This window comes from Cryptomeria japonica, chromosome 2 (assembly GCF_030272615.1).
Source record: "Cryptomeria japonica chromosome 2, Sugi_1.0, whole genome shotgun sequence".
NCBI lineage: Eukaryota > Viridiplantae > Streptophyta > Pinopsida > Cupressales > Cupressaceae > Cryptomeria > Cryptomeria japonica.
The window spans coordinates 634,654,806-634,672,496 of NC_081406.1; the positions used below are offsets into that span (position 1 = coordinate 634,654,806).

At 36.8% G+C, this 17,691-nt stretch overlaps 1 protein-coding gene across 2 annotated transcripts in view; it reads left to right on the forward strand.

Moving 5' to 3' along the window:
* Positions 1-17,691, forward strand: part of LOC131046894 (TATA-binding protein-associated factor BTAF1) — a 158,443-nt gene that overhangs the window by 139,771 nt on the left and 981 nt on the right. For both annotated transcript variants that reach the window (XM_057980723.2, XM_057980724.2), the window contains one exon: positions 17,395-17,607. In XM_057980723.2, coding sequence (XP_057836706.2) covers positions 17,395-17,607 — 213 coding nt within the window. The remainder of the gene's footprint in view (positions 1-17,394; positions 17,608-17,691) is intronic.

The following is a 17,691-nucleotide window of genomic DNA, read 5'->3' on the forward strand; positions in this document are numbered from 1 at the left end:
TATTCTTCCTTTCTGCCACACCATTCTGCTGTGGTGTTCTTGTTGTTGAATACTGTCTCCGGATTCCATGTTTCTCACAGTAGTCAATGAACTCATTTGAAGAATATTCTCCACCTCGGTCTGATCTTAAGCACTTTAACCGGTGTCCACTGTCATTTTCAACCATCCTTCTGAAAATCTTGAATCTTTCAAATGCTTGTGATTCTTCATGAAATAATGTCACCCAAGTCATCCTTGTGTAGTCATCAATGAATAGCATGAAGTATCTCTCATCGGACAGAGCTCTTGTCCTTGTTGGTCCACACAAATCTGTATGTACTAACTCTAGAGGTTTTGAGGTATTATACTCTTTTGTCTTGCAACTTACTTTGATTTGCTTGCCTCTGATGCATTCATCACAAAAAGTACTTGCTGGTTTAGTTATTTGTGGAATATTTCTCACATACCGGTTTTTACTTATCTTCACCAGATTATCAAAATTCACATGACCTAATCTCCAGTGCCACAACTAGCTTTCATCAACCTGTCCCATCATGCATTGGGACTCGTAGCATTCTTTCAGATTGTAGATATTAGTATATTACCATCTGTCCTTTTTCCTTCTGCTACAACCTGACCGGTAGTCTGCTTGCTTATCTGACAACTGGTAGAGTCAAATGTGAACTTGTACCCTTTGTCACACATCTGACTAACACTTAGCAAATTTTGCTTTAGTCCTTCCACATAGTACACATCATGAGCCTTGAGCTTTCCATCAATATTTAATGTACCACGACCCTAAATCTTGATAGAGGAGTTGTCACCAAGTCGGACAGAACCACCATTCCAATCATCAAGCTTGATAAACTTTTTCTTGTCTCCGGTCATGTAATTTGAGCAGCCACTATCTACTACCCACAAATTCCTCCTTTCAGCAAGTAGAGCAGTCTGTACAATTAAGCTTGACTCTGTCTTGTTCTTCTCCTTCTCTATCCAAACTTGTTTCTCTTCTTTCTTCTCCTCTTCTGCCATCTTGTGTTCCGGTCTAGTCTCTATCTTTTGATCCGGTACTGTTTTCTTTTGCTTGTCAGTTCTCAGCGTACAATGCCTTGCTATGTGACCAAAATTTTGACACTTGTAACATTTTACATTAGCATTGAAAGATATATCCAAAGCATTCTTGTAGGAAATTTGGACATTTCTCCTACACTCGTAACTCTTATGACCAAACTCATTGCAATTATAACGTGACATTTGTACTCTATAATGCAGCAAATAAGTTTCTACTCTCAAAACTGGGGTTTACATTCATTTTCCTACAATCTGCCATTCTATGACCGAACTTATTACACCGGTGACAATAACCATGAAAGTTTGGAACATACCGGTTAGATTGCCTTGGTCCTACAAATGACTGCCTCACTGGGGGTCTTCCTTTCATGCTGTTAACTCTAGTGAATCCTTCATGATCAACTCTTGCATTTCTCCTTGGATCTGCATGTCGATGCATTGAGTATGGCCTCCGGTTCATTGATTCTGTATACCGGTTTGTATGGTGGTTTCTAACAGCATCTGCATATGTCTTCTTACTGGTATCCTTTCTTACCGTGAATGTCTTCTTCTCTTCACCTTCATTTGAAGAAGTATTGTATCTCCTTACCGGATGTGTCTTTGCTGTTTGAACTTTGACCCTCTTCAAATCCTAAGCCATCGGTATCTTTAGATTGCTTCTGTTTGCTCAACATCTTGTCTAAAGCTTTGGTGCTGCCTTCATATTTGCTTCTCACTTTCATTTCTTCCTTACTTTTCTCTAATTCCTTCCGAAGCTTGACAATTTCTTCTTCCAAGTTCTGATGCTCCTTCTCCTTTTTACTCAAGCCGGTACTAGTAACTTCACAGATCCTCTTAGTCTCTTCCAATTGAAGTTTTAGATCTGCAATTCTTTTCTTGGATTCTTCAAGAGATTTTTCCAACATCTCTTGTTTTTCAATTGCAACCTTTTTCACCTTCTTCAGGTATCTTCTTGTTTTCTTCAGTCTTCCAAGGCGTTGATGAGCTCTGCTTCAAGATCTACTTCTCCTTCTTCCTCTTCCTCTTCTCCTTCTTCAGGTACCGAAACCTCTTGGGCCATTGAAAGGTTTGCTCTGACTTCATCTTCACCGCACCAGTCATCTGAGGCACTTTCCTCATTTGTGGTATCATTTTCATGTGTGTAAAGACTGCTCTGCTTCCGATAGCCTCTTCTACCATGCCGATAGACATTCTTCTTCCTGTCCTTACCGTATGATCAACTACCACTTGATTGATCATCTTCATTCTTATCACCATAGGGACATTTGGCAGCAAAATGTCCAATCTTTCCACAGTTGAAACATTTCAAAGGCAGCTTGCCCTTGTGTTTGCTTGAACCCGTCTTGAGTCTTCTGACAAAGTTTGCCATGATGTCATCAGAGTCTTCACCAGTTCCATCATGAGCAGACTCTTCTTTTCCTTTCCTTGATGTTTTGAATGCAACTTCTTTCTTCACAGCCTCAGTACCAACAATCCTCATCTCATAAGCAGTTAGGGAACCATACAACTCATCCATTGTAAAGACTCTCAGATCTTTTGCTTCTTCTATTGCTGAAGCCTGAAACCTTTGTATCATACTTAGATGTGAGAGATCTAAGTGCTTTCTTCACTACCACCTCATCTTTTATTTCTTCTCCAAGCCCTCTGATGGTGTTTGTTGTTTCATCAATCCTTTGGAGATAGTCAACAATCTTCTCTTCATCTTTCATCTTCAAACCCTCAAGCTGTGCTCTCAATCTCTGTAACTTGGCTTCCTTGACTTTAGCATCACCTTCAAATATCTTCTGCAACTTATCCCAAGTTTCTTTGGCAGATGAGCAGTGCATGACCTTAACAAACTCATTATCAAATAACCCACTAAGAATGGCATTTTTAGCTTTAGCATTGTTCTCATATTTCTTCTTAGCATCTGGATCAGTAGGGGGATTATTAGGGACTGTAAACCCATTTACAACCGACATCCATACATCACAACCTAGAGAGGACAAATAGGTTTTCTTTCTTCTACTCCAAAAGGCATAGTTGACACCATAAAACATAGGGGCTTTTGAGGAGGCGAATTCATTTCTTGCCACTGTGAACACTTGACACGATCTACCCAAGCTAGAGAACGCTTTGACAAAACAGGGTACCTACGCTCTGATACCAATTGTTGGACACAATGGATCACTGAGAGGGGGTGAATCAGTGATTTAAACGCTTTTTCTTAAATAGGGATATACCGGTACAATATAAAACAAATTGAGTGCTGACTGGTAGACCAAACAATACAAACTAAGTGTGTGAAAGGAATTGTTATAACATCAATATGACTCGTACACAAAAAAGCATCACATAACACCAGATATACGAGGAAAACCCAATGTGAGAAAAACCTTGGTGAGAATAGCTGCTGGAGATCTTCTGCTCCAAACCAGCCTCACAATGTAAATGATCTGATTACAATTTTAGGGCACCAACCCAAGGAGCACCAACTCCTGATTTATGAGCACAGACTCAAAGGAGCACCAACCCCTGAACAATTTATAGGCTACAACCTAAAGGAGCTACAACCCTTGCACTAAGCACCTACTCAGTGAAGACAATATGAAGATTCAAATACAAAAATAAATTCCTTGTTGCAAATGAAGTTTTGCAACCCTTCAGTACATTGCTCTACCGGTTTCAATATTACCGGTCTGTGAAAACTCGACACTCATTGCAACACTGCCTTTATGTTGGTCCTTACTCTGTTAAAACTTCTCTTCCTCTGTCTGCTGGATTCACTTCACACCTGCTCACGCTTTGACAGGTTCCGTCTTTGCCTGTTCACACACATTGCTGGTTTCTCCTTCAACACACAGTCACTTGAGATTTTCTTGTTTTTCACTTAAACAATCTTTTCTACCTCTCTTTCATTCACCAACATAATCACATATCATTCTTCAGCAGCACTCCCATCGATTTAGACTTGTATATTTAAAAACATGTTTTCCCGCCAAACACAAATTCAAACTTCAGGTGGTTAGGGTTTCTTTCATTCGACCAAATCTGTAACAAATTTGATTCGATCTGCCTTGGATCGTTCACCTGCTTTGGGGAGATGCATCTGTACACATTTTTATTCATCCAATGCATGTTTTCTAAACTTAGCAACTTCACCCTGCTTTACGGCCTTGATCTTTGTCGACCTCATTTCATTCAGCTGTTTCTATCTGAAGGTCAATCTGCAATCGGATTTCGTGCCCCGATCACCATGCCAACAACTACCTGATTATTCTCTGTCGTCCATTCTTCCTCTAGCTGCAATAGTCAGGTAATATCCCGTGATTTGTGGATTTATCATTTAACGACCACCAACTGCACGAACAACCATGTCAATGAACATTTTATCGACCTCTGCATGTTTGCCAACTCAGCTCCCCATTGCACACATTGGCATACATTCAACTTATCGACAAAGAGTCTGTTTAAACCTGAACATCCCTACCGGTACAAACCTTTACCGGTATGCCCACCATACTAGACAACTACTTTTACCGGCAGCACATCATACTGACAATTCATCTTGCCTTCCAATATGTTTTCATGCCATTCGTTTTGTTCAGCTCATTGGGTGTTGTTGTGATTCATCTAACATTCTGCCTCTTCATCATAAACAGACAGCCAACGTTCATACCGGTTATAGCTCAAGCATGCCAACACACTCCTACATCTCACCTCATAATGGCGGTATCATCTCTCAACTCATAACATACTTATCTTTGGTATGCCGGTTCAATCTTCTTCATAGCGGTTCACACATTCTACCAGTAACCTGCAATACCGGTTGATATCAATGACAACTCAATGCGAACGAAAAGGAGCAAAGAGTTCATCTAGAACCAAAACATCAATCAAAAGCAAAGGAAACTTCATAGGAATCAATCAAATTTGACAAAGTTTATAAGAAAACTAAAGGCAAGGACCCAGACCAACAAGTAGAATCTTTCAACACTGCAAATCCTTTTGCCATTTGGTGTGAGTATATATATGAGAATGTGAATATAGACATACTCTCAAGAATGAAGAAAGAAAATGTACTATCACAACCAAATTCCCAAGTCCCAAGGATATAGTAGAATTCACCCCTACTGTGTATACCACAAAGTTTGCATAAAGAAATTAAAAGAATATGGAAAATATGAATATCTTTTGAGTTTTGCATCAAACTGCAAATAGCCAAATGGCAAATACTTGTGGTCTTGTTGGCTCTTGTTGGCTTTTGCCTTGCGTTGGCTCTTGTTTTCCCTTCTGTGGCATGCTTATTTTCTAGCTTCCCAATGTGTTTAACTTTTAGTTTTTATATATTTTTTGTTTTATTATGTTGGAGATGGTATGAGTCTTGGGGAGACTGCGGCTGAAAGTCTACTACGACCAGAGATGTCTCAGGCAAGGTCTCTAGTACTGGTACTAGAGATTGAGATGCGTCCGAGGGGGTTGGAGACACGTCTCTTGGCAACACAATACATAATCCATGGATGAAAAATCATGTTGGCATGAACTTCCAGCTTTTACTTTATGTTTCGTAATGACTTCATAAGTTATGGCTGTAGAATGCAGATGCAGAGTTACATATGGTTTGTTAAATAAGAAGTTTCGTGGAAACTAATTTACAAGGACCTTGGTCTTTCCGTGCTCCACTTTAGCTTCATGTTCTTTCTTCAAAAAATACATTTTGTATTGCACCTGTAAATGTAAAATAGACTGTTATTGTTTATGTGCAATCAGATTTACTGTACTGTAGCTTCAAATTTCTGGTATATTGGAGTCAGATCGAAGAAATGAAGAACCGATTAAGTCTCTTATCGATTTGCCTCTGTAGGTATGAAGGCAAATGCATATATATGTCACCGATCTTTATCTGTTTTGTTATGTACCACGAACACCAAGTAACAATATGGAGGATGGCGTATATACGCGATTGTCTTCATGGAATCGTGCCCCCACAGGGGGTTGCGATCCTATGTGGAACCACGTGGTTCCACATAGGGTCGTGACCCCTGTGTGGAGCCACGATCCTCTACACCGGCGTTCATAACTTTAACCAACTTAAATGTTTGCAAGGTTAATCTGTTAGTTAAACACTAACTAAATTCCAATCTTATTTAAATCGTAAATAACAAAATTAGTATTCTGTGCGCTTGATACAATTTAGTTACGACTGAGACTATAATTTAACACTCCCTCTTAGTCTTAGGAGTATAGGCCTAAAACTTTAATTGAGCTCATCACTAATCTCATGAGAATCACATCACCTAGCTGTGAAGTATCAACGTGTGATACTAAGGATATACTCACTTTGATATCCAAGTTTAAGTATCAGCCTGTGATACTAAGGATATACTCACTTTGATATCCCTGTTATAGTATGTGCACTGACATTAATCCGCTTACATAATGTCTACTATAACTTATCATATTACTGATATTCAAATTGTTTGATTTTCAGTTTATATGATCTTCCAAACATTTATAAGATCGTCACCTTACAATGTTAAAATACAAGTGTTCATTATCTAAAGAATTGTCATCCTTTAGGAATGAACACAAGGAAAGGTTACATACTTCATATACTCAAATATATGACCAAGAAGTTTGCATAATTTTAGACATCAATTACATTTTAACCATACCAAGCTACCTCCTGAAGTGATCAATTTTCACTCTTGCTAGGGGTTTGGTGAGAATTTCAGCTGTCTGATCCCCTGTATTGACATATTCCAGTCTTATTACCTTTCTCTTTGTCATGTCTCTTACATAGTGATATGGGATCTCAATGTGCTTGGATCTATCATGGAAAACTGGATTCACTGAAAGTTTAATGTAGCTTTGATTGTCACAATGAATGATAGTAGGCTTCAGACTTTCACCAAACAGTCTTACTATCAATTTCCTCAACCATACGGCTGCCTTAGCTGCCATGGATGCAGCTATATATTCAGCTTCTATGGAGCTCTGAGCTACGGATGATTGTTTTCTGCAGATCCAAGATCCATAGCTGATTCTAAGCTGAAATAGCATCCTGAAGTGCTCTTCCTGTCTATCACGCTTCCAGCCCAGTCTGAATCAGAGTATCCATGTAGGTTCAATGTAGTGTGTTCATAATGCAGTCCATAGTCCAAGGTACCTTGTAGATATCTCAATATATGCTTTACTGCAACCAAATGTATTTCTTTGGGTTCAACCATGTGTTGGCTGAGTGCGTTTACTTCATAACATATATCAGGTCTGGTATTGACTAGGTACATTAATGATCCAATAATTTGTCTGTATAATGTTGGATTTGCAAATTCGGAATCTGCTATAGCCTCTTTTAGTTTATGTAGGTTTGTTTCCATAGGAGATGACATTGGCTTACAATTCATCATTCCAAATCTCTTTAGAATGTCAATGGTGTATTTACCTTGATTTAGATAAATACCATCTGGTTTTTGCCATACTTCTAATCCAAGGAAATAATTGAGTAGACCTAAATCCTTCATCTCAAACTCTAAAGCTAGTTCCTGTTTGCATTTTGCAATGAGATGATCTTCGCCTGTAATTAATAAGTCATCTACATATAATATGAGTATCAACATTTCACCTTTGATTATTTTGAAATACAGATTTGGATCAGCAATGTTCGTAGAGAAACCTATCTCTAATAAGTAACTGTCAATTCTTTCGTACCATGCTCTGGGAGCTTGTTTTAATCCATACAATGCTTTCTCTAACTTGCATACATGTGTTTTAGCATTATTTACCTCAAATCCCTCAGGTTGCTCTAGATATACTTCTTCTTCAATTGTTCCATTCAAAAATGCAATTTTTACATCCATTTGATGAACTTTCCATCCTTTAGATGCTGCTGTAGCGAGGATTGTTGTGATAGAAGTGTATTGTGCAATAGGGGCAAATGTTTCTTCATAGTCAATTCCTTCCTTCTGTGAGAAGCCTCGAGCAACAAATCTTGCCTTATGTTTTTCTATACTGCCATCAGCAGCATGCTTAATTTTAAAGAGCCATACAACTGATTTTACTTTAGGTCTAGGCACAATTTTCCACACATCATTCTTTAAGATAGATTGATATTCTTCTATCATCGCATCCTTCCATACTTGTTGTTTAAGAGCCTCTCCAACACTTGAAGGTTCAACATTTATCAGGTTTGTCATTAGAGTAACATAGCTAGAGAACTTTGAAGGTCTTTTGCTTTCTCTAACTGTTCCTCTAGGTGCTGCAAAGGATTCTGCTTCCTGTACTATTTTAGTGGCCCATAGTGGTCTCTTCCTGGGATTCTCTGTTGTAGTGTTCTCAAGTTCCGAGGTGATATACTCAGTATGCTCCCTCTGAGTTTCAGAAAGAGAATCTTCTTCCAAATTAATGGAATTAGTTGGGATTTCAGGTGTGATGGAACTCCTTGTTCTGTTAATAGCTATATCTTCCTCAAATATGACATCTCTGCTTAATTCTATTTGTCTTTGACCAGGGATGAATATTCAGTAGGCTTTAGATGTTTCACTATATCCTACAAAAATCCCTTTCTGTCCAGTAGGTTCTAATTTAGTTCTTTTCTCCTTAGGTACATGAATATAAACAGGACATCCAAATATTTTGAGATGGCTAATATCAGGTTTAATTCCAATAAAGACTTCTTTAGGAGTTTTGTCACCAATATGAGAGTGAGGACATCTGTTTTGAATGTATACAGCGGTATTAGTGGCTTCTCCCCAAAGTGCAGTTTCTAGGTTTTGATCTAACAACATAGCCCTTGCCGCTTCTACTATTGTTCTATTTTTTCTTTCAACAACCCCGTTTTGTTGAGAATTGCAGGGTACAGTGAACTCCCTCTTAATCCCAGCATCTTTGCAAAACTCTTTAAATACTTTTGATGTGTATTCCCTACCATTGTCAGTCCTAAGAGTTTTGATTTTCCTACCAGAGTGATTTTTTGTAATAGATTTGAACTCTTTAAATTTCCTAAGAATATCTTCAGATTCTTTACTTTTAAGGAAATAAATCCAAGTTTTCCTAGAAAAATTGTCTACAAAGATTACATAGTATAATGCGTTTCCTAGTGATGGTTCAGACATAGGCCCACATAAGTCAGAGTGAACTAGTTCTAGTACTCCTTTAGTTTTTCTAGAACTGCAGGGAAAAGAGCTTTTAGTGTTTTTCCCTAATGCACATCCTTTACAAACATCTGAATGAATTGGCTTTAGTTTAGGTAGTCCTGTGACTAATTTCTCCATAGAGGGTAGAGCACGAAAATGTAAGTGCCCTAGTCTTCTATGCCAAATTTCCGCTTGATCTATGACTTCATGAAGTAAGGTTTGATTTGGCTCATTACACAATTCATATAGGTGTCCTTGTCTGTAACCAATCACTTTTGCTCTTTTGAAGGTGGATGTTTTTGGCCATGCCATTACCTTTCCTTCTATGAATGAGACTCTATATCCGTCATCCTCAAGTGCAGAGATAGAGACTAAGTTCCTTTTGATGCCTGGTACAAATAGTACCCCAGTGAGTTGGATTGAGATTCCAGACTTCAGTCTGATTGTACATGTTCTGACACCTTTTACAGGATGTGCAGAGTCATCCCCTATTGTTACCTCTTCATTTGATCCCTCTTCTATTGAGTCTAGTAATTCTCTGAATCCGGTGACATGTCTTGACGATCCACTGTCTATCACCCAAGTGTTAGACTTGTTTGAAGCTTGACTTGATAGTGCTGAATATAATACAAACTTCTCAGATTCAAGTTTTGTGTTCCTCTCTACTTTGGCAAATGATGCTTGCTGTTTTACTTAATCAGGACAATTAAATGACATGTGTCCGTACTGATCACATCTATGACATTGGATTTTTGACATGTCTTTCTTATGAAAGCTTTTCCCATGATGGGATTTTCTCTTCTTGAAGTTTCTCTTCTTGCCTTTCTTACGGGAGTCGGTATTCAAAATGTGGAGGTTCTCATCTTTAGTTTTGTGATTTCCCCCTTTCATTTGCCTTGACTCTTCAAGGAGGCAGTCATCCCTTAGTCGATCAAATTCTGTAAATTTATCCCTTGCATTTATGCCTTGTTTGAATGATTCCCAGGATTCAGGTAATCCATCTAGAGTAATCATTGATAGTTCTTGCTTTTCGACATGATAATCAAGTTTTTGCAGTTGATCTCTGAGTGAACCTATCCTCATGAAGTATGAGTTTATTGTTTCACCTTTATTTATACTTATGTGGTTCAACTGTCTTTTTAGAGCTAGGGTTTTGCTCGGATTGTTTATCTCATACGTCCTTTCTAGGGTTTTGAACATTTCATAAGCGTTGTCATATTTTAATATAAGTGGTATTATGTGATCCCTTACTGCATCTATCACGATTTTTACAGCTTAATCATTTCCTTCATTCCACACGGTTTTCTCAGGTTCGTCTGCAGGTTCGGGCTTGTCTTCTTTTATGAATTTGATTACTTTGTTCTCTTTTAATACTATCATAATTCTGACTTTCCAAGCCACAAAATTTGCTGCTCCTTCGAGTCCTTCCTCGAATCTGATTGTGTTTGCCATTTTAGAAATCTTCGATTTGATATGTAAACTTCGCTTTTAGTCTATTCGGATCTTAAGTAGTTAGGCTCTGATACCATGTAAATGTAAAATAGACTGTTATTGTTAATGTGCAATCAGATTTACTGTAGCTTCAAATTTCTGGTATATTGGAGTCAGATCGAAGAAATGAAGAACCGATTAAGTCTCTTATCGATTTGCCTCTGTAGGTATGAAGGCAAATGCATATATATGTCACCAATCTTTATCTGTTTTGTTATGTACCACGAACACCAAGTAACAATATGGAGGATGGCGTATATATGCGATTGTCTTCATGGAATCGTGCCCCCACAGGGGGTCGCGATCCTATGTGGAACCACGTGGTTCCACATAGGGTCATGACCCTTGTGTGGAGCCACGATCCTCTATACCGGCGTTCATAACTTTAACCAACTTAAATGTTTGCAAGGTTAATCTGTTAGTTAAACACTAACTAAATTCCAATCTTATTTAAATCGTAAATAACAGAATTAGTATTCTGTGCGCTTGATACAATTTAGTTACGACTGAGACTATAATTTAACAGCACCAAAAATACAAGTGACATCAGCTTAGCATTACAGTTGCATGAAATTTTTTGACCTATGAAAGCTTTAAAGGTTAACACTTGAGCCATTGCCTGATGGGGTGAGTATGCCTGCTTCCCAGAAACAGTTATTTTGGGCTTTAATGTGCATAGCTAGATCCGTTAAAAAATATTCATCTCATCTAAGTGGAGTGGGAAGTTATCTTCATGTAAAGTTATACCTTGCATCTTGTAAATTTGTTGTAGATAACCATATTGTAAACCATAACTCTTTGCACTTTCACTGGAAAGGAGTGATGAATATTTAATATTGGGTCCTGGCAGATGGACATGTCAATATAACATGCCCTAATGATTCCTGTGTTTCACACCACAAAAGTAAAGAGTAAGACGGGTCAGTATGACTTATTTGTTCTGATTGCCAGACCTTGACTAAACACTACCTCAAAGATTTTGTGTTTAAAAGAACCTCCAGATTTCGAAAGAGTGGCATTTCTTATCCTTTTTCCAGGAGATTTGCTATCAAACTTAAAATTCATAGCTCAGAACATCCACTAAAATGACTGCAAATTTTAAAGAATATTTAATGTTAGGTCAGTAGACATGTGTCAATTCTGATTATTGCCTAGTAGTGAGTTACAAAAGACGAGCTTTAAAAACTTTATTTGGACTTAGAAGTTTTCTGTTTGTATGCTATCTGTTTTACAATCAGACATCTTTAAAAACTTACAAAATTGTGTTAAGATGGATAGCATGCCAGAGCTGTATTAGTATCCATTGTGGATTGCAAGTAACGAAAATGGTAAAACTCTTTGCTTATATCGATTCCACACAAGCGTGCTGAAGGAAATGATCATCAAGGTCCTTCGGAACCAAGTCAGGTTTCTTTTTACAAATATCTTGCAATTGCTCTGAACAAGTTATTGAATTCCCATTTGAATCAATCTTCCCCTATTTGTGGTTGGTTGAGTTTTTAAAAACAGAAGCTATTGTACATTATTCAGTGACATTCTGATGTTTCATTTCTTCAAGTCAAATGAGACAATATTTTTGTCATTTAAAAAATATTTGGCTATGATTATCTTTTAGAATTAGGATCCTTTTTTAACCATTTACAGTATATTTACTTGGAGATGAGGTCGGGGCTGGGATGGGAATGCCATTAAAATAGGATACTTGGGTAAATGAATAAGGGTGCAGCTATATTATATATAATTTTAGTCACCACAAATTGTGGATATGTGGAGGGGGACATGGTCCTTGTTATAACTTGAGCTTCCTGCTGAGTGATTTATAGTGACTTGATGCAGCTACCAACCTCTCTATATATATTGCACAGACATGACAAATATGACCTTTATGTGTCAATGCCGTATTTCTAGTGACTGTATGTAATTGGTATGATGATACAGACTTTGGGTCTGTATACAAGAATATACAAAGTGAGATATGCCCTGATGGAGAAAAACTTCACACTGTTGTCCTTCATCTTGTGATGCAGAAAGGAGATAAGACATTAATATGCAAGAAATGTGATATAGAGGTACATGCAATCCAAGTGAATGGTATCTAAAGCTTACTGCAATCTCCTCCCAAGTCAATGTGAATGACGACAATATTCTAATGATTACTTATTAGACAAAAGCTGATATTGATAATTAAATAATTAAATACTTAAAACACATATTATTCTCATTAAGGTGAATATTATTTAAGGAAATTTGGATACATAAATCGCTCCATTTGACATGTTAAATGTTTGATAAGCACTAGGTATGCCATCTAAGTTCTTTGGAATCCATGATTTCTGTATACAGAAGCATGTAGAAGTCAACCTGCTTGTGAAGCATGATGAATTGGGGAATTGAGTACACCATTATAGGGGATATCCAATTACCATGACATCCTAATTTTACTTTCTGAAGGAATTTTTCTTGCTTCAATGGTGAGTAATCTGGACTAAAATGTTGAAAACTTGGTGTAAATAGAGAAAACACAAAATTGAAGAAAAGGCATAATGAAGAAGAAAAGAATTTTGAAAATCCTCCTTAGACTTTTCTTTTCTGCTCTATAGCTTTTCGGTGCTTTGATATAGTTGTTAATAGTTTCAGTACTTATTTGATATAGTTGTAAACTTGTACCAGTGTCGGTACTTAGTGAAATATTGGATTGGTAGCTTTGGAACTGTTTAGTTTGTATGCATACTGACTGTGATTCAGAATGGTATCATTTTGAATTGAACTGATGGTTAGATTCTCACTCTATCATGTCAAGGATATAAAACGATAGCTACCTCCCGATCTTTGTATCAGAACAAGGACCAATGGTAATACCAATCTTGTTTTATCTTATGTTCACTTTGTGTAAATTTATATAACTAGATTTATTAAATATTAAGTAAAATTACACTTAAACTTTTAGTTATATATTACCATATATACCTTTCAAAAACTCTGAAACGATGAATTCTCCATTACTATCAACACACTCAAATGTCTCTGTAAATTGGAATGGCTTTAATAAAATTGAAAGTGAAGATTTTGCAAGCAGTATTACAGATAATTGTAGTCGAATTGTTGAACAACTTAAAGTGACAACCTTGCGCATTAAATATGGTTGTAATGCTATAATTTTATGATAATTTTGATAGATTGTTGTTGTTGTCTGGAGATATTATGTAAAACTCTTCACAACAAAATTGGCATTTTATTTATTCAATAATACTTTTCATTACACATTCTTCTCATTTCAAACATTAATTCTTATTCATTTTCATCATTTAAATGTTTTTACATCTCTAAATTTAAACATCAATACTTACTATCAAGAACAACATTTATAACACATAATTCAGAATTACATCTGTATAATACGTCCTCAGCAAATTTAAGATTCTATAAATTAACATTTATTTGGCTATTTTGCCTCTTACATAATCCCAATCATATATATAAATTAGATTTATTAATTTAATTTATATATTATATATTAATATTATTTATTATTTTTTTAAACAAAACTGGTGCAAGGCACCTAGCACTCCAAGAATGTAAGCTTTGATTTCTTTAGTTTGTGTGTTAATGTGTGATGTAATAATGGACCAACCATTGAAGACTCAGTAGAGCCATGGTTGAATTGTCCAAATTTTGGTTTGAGTCAATTGTGCTCAGGATGCTACTAACCTGAGAAGTGAGTTGCTTAGGTAGTTCACAGGCAAAATACTCCAGATGAATGTATTCATGAATTAGGAGTCAATTGAGTTGTGTTTAGGTCTTGTAAGGTGTTTGAGGACCTTCAAGAGTCTTAGAATGCAATAGAACGCAAAATTGCATCCTGGAGCAAAAGTTGTCAAAAGTTGTTGAGCAACATTTTGCAATTTCTTGCAAAAGTTGCATTTTTGGTTATGGGCGTTAGGAAGTTGATTGAACTGACTAAAACTAGTGGATATAAGCCAAATTTCACTTCATTGTAGTGGGTATAAGCCAAGTTTTTGGTTTGTGAGACAATCTTGTTTTCACCGGTTTTTGACAGTTTTGTCTTGTTTTCATTGCTTGTACGGTCCAATACAGACTAGATGGTGTAAAACTCATTGCCATCTTTGTATGTTCATTGTATTTTCTTTCAATAAGGTTGATTTGTAGGTTTGATTGCTCCAGGTTGTAGAGATTTCTCTCATTCTTTGCAACTAGGAGCAAAACCCTTGCAAGTAGGGTTTAAGAGCAAGAAATGGCTCTATCCTAGGCATTCTTTGATGACACTTGTTGAAATCATTAAGAATGCTAAGTTAGGGTCTGTACATAGTTTTGGAATAGGGTGTGTGATGTTGCAGGTCCAGGAGGAGGAGAAACAATGAAGACCTAGGCTCATTGCTGGGAGTAGGTGAGTTAGGACAGGAAGCAAAGTGCGATTTGTGAGCACTTGGAGATTGATGCAGGCCCAAGTGGCATATGTATGGAAAGCCCTCAGAGTGTCCTTGAAGGTTCCCAAGTTGTTTAGAGCAAGAGTTTTGACTGGTGAAAGGTCCTAGACCAATTTTGTCAATCCACCGGTTAAGTCTGAAACCCCACAAAATAGTGCAGCATTGGAAACCACACTTGTACGGATAACCTAGATGCACTTTTCCAATATTGTCTATAACTTCCAAAAGGGTATCCGAATCCATGATTTATTCCTAGGCTTGTTTGGGACTTTTGCAAATTAAACCCCAAAAACCGCTTAAGGAGGGCTAATGCAATTAGGCCTATTTAGGTGCCGGTAGAGACCTAGAAGGCTTGAGAAACCATGCCGATGGAGTTGGTGAGTCTTAACTGTCAAAACACACTGAAGACACCTTATTAATGCATTGGGAAACCGTAAGAAGAGTTGGTGTGTTAAGATCCTAGCAAGAGTGGTTGGAGCCCAAGAGAGGGGAGTGTGAGTAATTGAGGTGACAACATCAAGTGGAGGAATTGATTGTCCAGAAACCATTGGCTATACCTAGGAGGCAAGTCAAGAAGGTTCACACCTTTGAGGTCTCATTGTCATAACCCTTACCAAGTGCCATAGGAAGGACTTGAGTAGTAGTAGGGTTGAGTAGGACAAGTCACTCAAGAAGGTGAAACAAACAAGGCTCCAAGACTCTCTGCATCAAAAACCCTTTTCTTTATATTTAAAACTTATGACTAAAATGTTATGCTTACGCTTATATATTACCATATGTACCTTTCAAGAAGGGTTATGTTCACAGTTATACATACACTGTGGTTAAAAATTCAATTACACAACTTTAAATTATGAAATCATTTTAATTTTTTAATTTAGAAATTTGAAATAAAATTATTATCATTTTTTTCCTTAGTATTAATGAAAACTTTAATAAAATTTTAGATATTGCATCTGCGAAACTTCTTCGAATAATACATACAGATAGAGACATACTTCTATTCACCAGAGTTTTGGAAAGATGGAGACATACCGTGCCATTCACCAAACACAGTTGTGGGATTGGTCTCACAACACTTTTATGATCGTACTTGTGGGATTGGTCTCACAACACTTTTATGATCGTACTTGACATTTCATTAATTCTCAAAATTAGAGTAATCTGGGTTATGTCAGAAACATGGAATCGTTGAGATATCCTAGAATGATGATTGCAAAAGAAAGACCTATGTCATTAACCTATTTATTCTTTATTTTTTTAGTAAGATACTATTCCTAAGAGGATCCTTCATTTTAGTTAATGTATGTTATACCTTAGTTTGCTTAGATCTCAAGTGACTTAAGTTGCCAATATGCTACTAAACTGTGCTGAACTTAACTAATTTGTTATTGATTATAGAAAACTCAGAATGAACAGATGCAAAAGCTTAAAGAACTCTATTTTGAATTATAAGGTTAAGTCAATAATTTGTCCAAGCTCAGAGAACTCTATTTTGAATTATAAGGCAGTGATTCGGATTCATACCTGATTTTGATGCAGCATTCACAAATGCCGATAAGGGGGCAGTGGCATATTTTCTCTGTTTTTTTCATTTTGTGGTTGAACTTCAGCGTTTGGGCATTTTGTTGTATTTTTTAAATAATATATATGCACATTGACAATGAAAGCAAAGTGAATTTTTATTAATTTGTATGTCAACTCTCATCTGAAATCTTAATTCATCTCTAATGTTATGTAATGAGCCATCTAAAATGTATAATGAATGCCTTATAAATGTTATATGAATATTAGAAATTTTCTATATGTTTTGAAGTTCTTTATTTTTTTAATAGCCATTCCCTGCCATCCCCCAAAAATGGTCAAACATGTCCCCCGTTCCTTGCCTTCCCTGCTCTGGAAGGTTGGTGTAAAATAGATTTCACTTTGATTATGAAAGAAGAAAATCAGGTATTCCTTAGAAGGAAATTCTAGCCTGAATTCATTTTGTTCTCAAGTCATCTATGTGTGGTTTCATGGTCTCCGTATGTTCTAAGTTCTCTCTTAGAATATTAGGTTTTGGTTACAAGGAGATCCTGGTCTGATTGCTGTAATCTGTACTTGTTTTTCTATTGTCTACACTAGGTTTCATGCTTTTGATTTAATGCTATTTAGTAGATGGTACCACTAGCCTTGTAGTGGCACTGTGATTTGACAAAAAAATTAGTGTGTTTTTGGTTGCCATGTTTATTAAAATGCATTAATATTACTACCAACTGATGGTTGCCATGTTCACCATGTGAATCTTATTGCAGGCCATGGATAGAGCTCATAGACTGGGACAGCGCAAGGTGGTGAATGTTCACAGGCTTATTATGCGAGGAACATTGGAAGAGAAAGTCATGAGTCTTCAGAAGTTCAAGGTCTCAGTTGCTAATGCAGTCATAAATGCTGAGAATGCTAGTCTGAATTCAATGGATACAACTCAGTTACTTGACCTGTTTACTACATCTGCATTGTCTGGGAAGGTATTTTCCTTCATAATTTTACTTTTTGTTTGGCACAAGCTTACTGGATTTAGAGTTTAGTGCTGGAATCTTAATCTTTTCCCC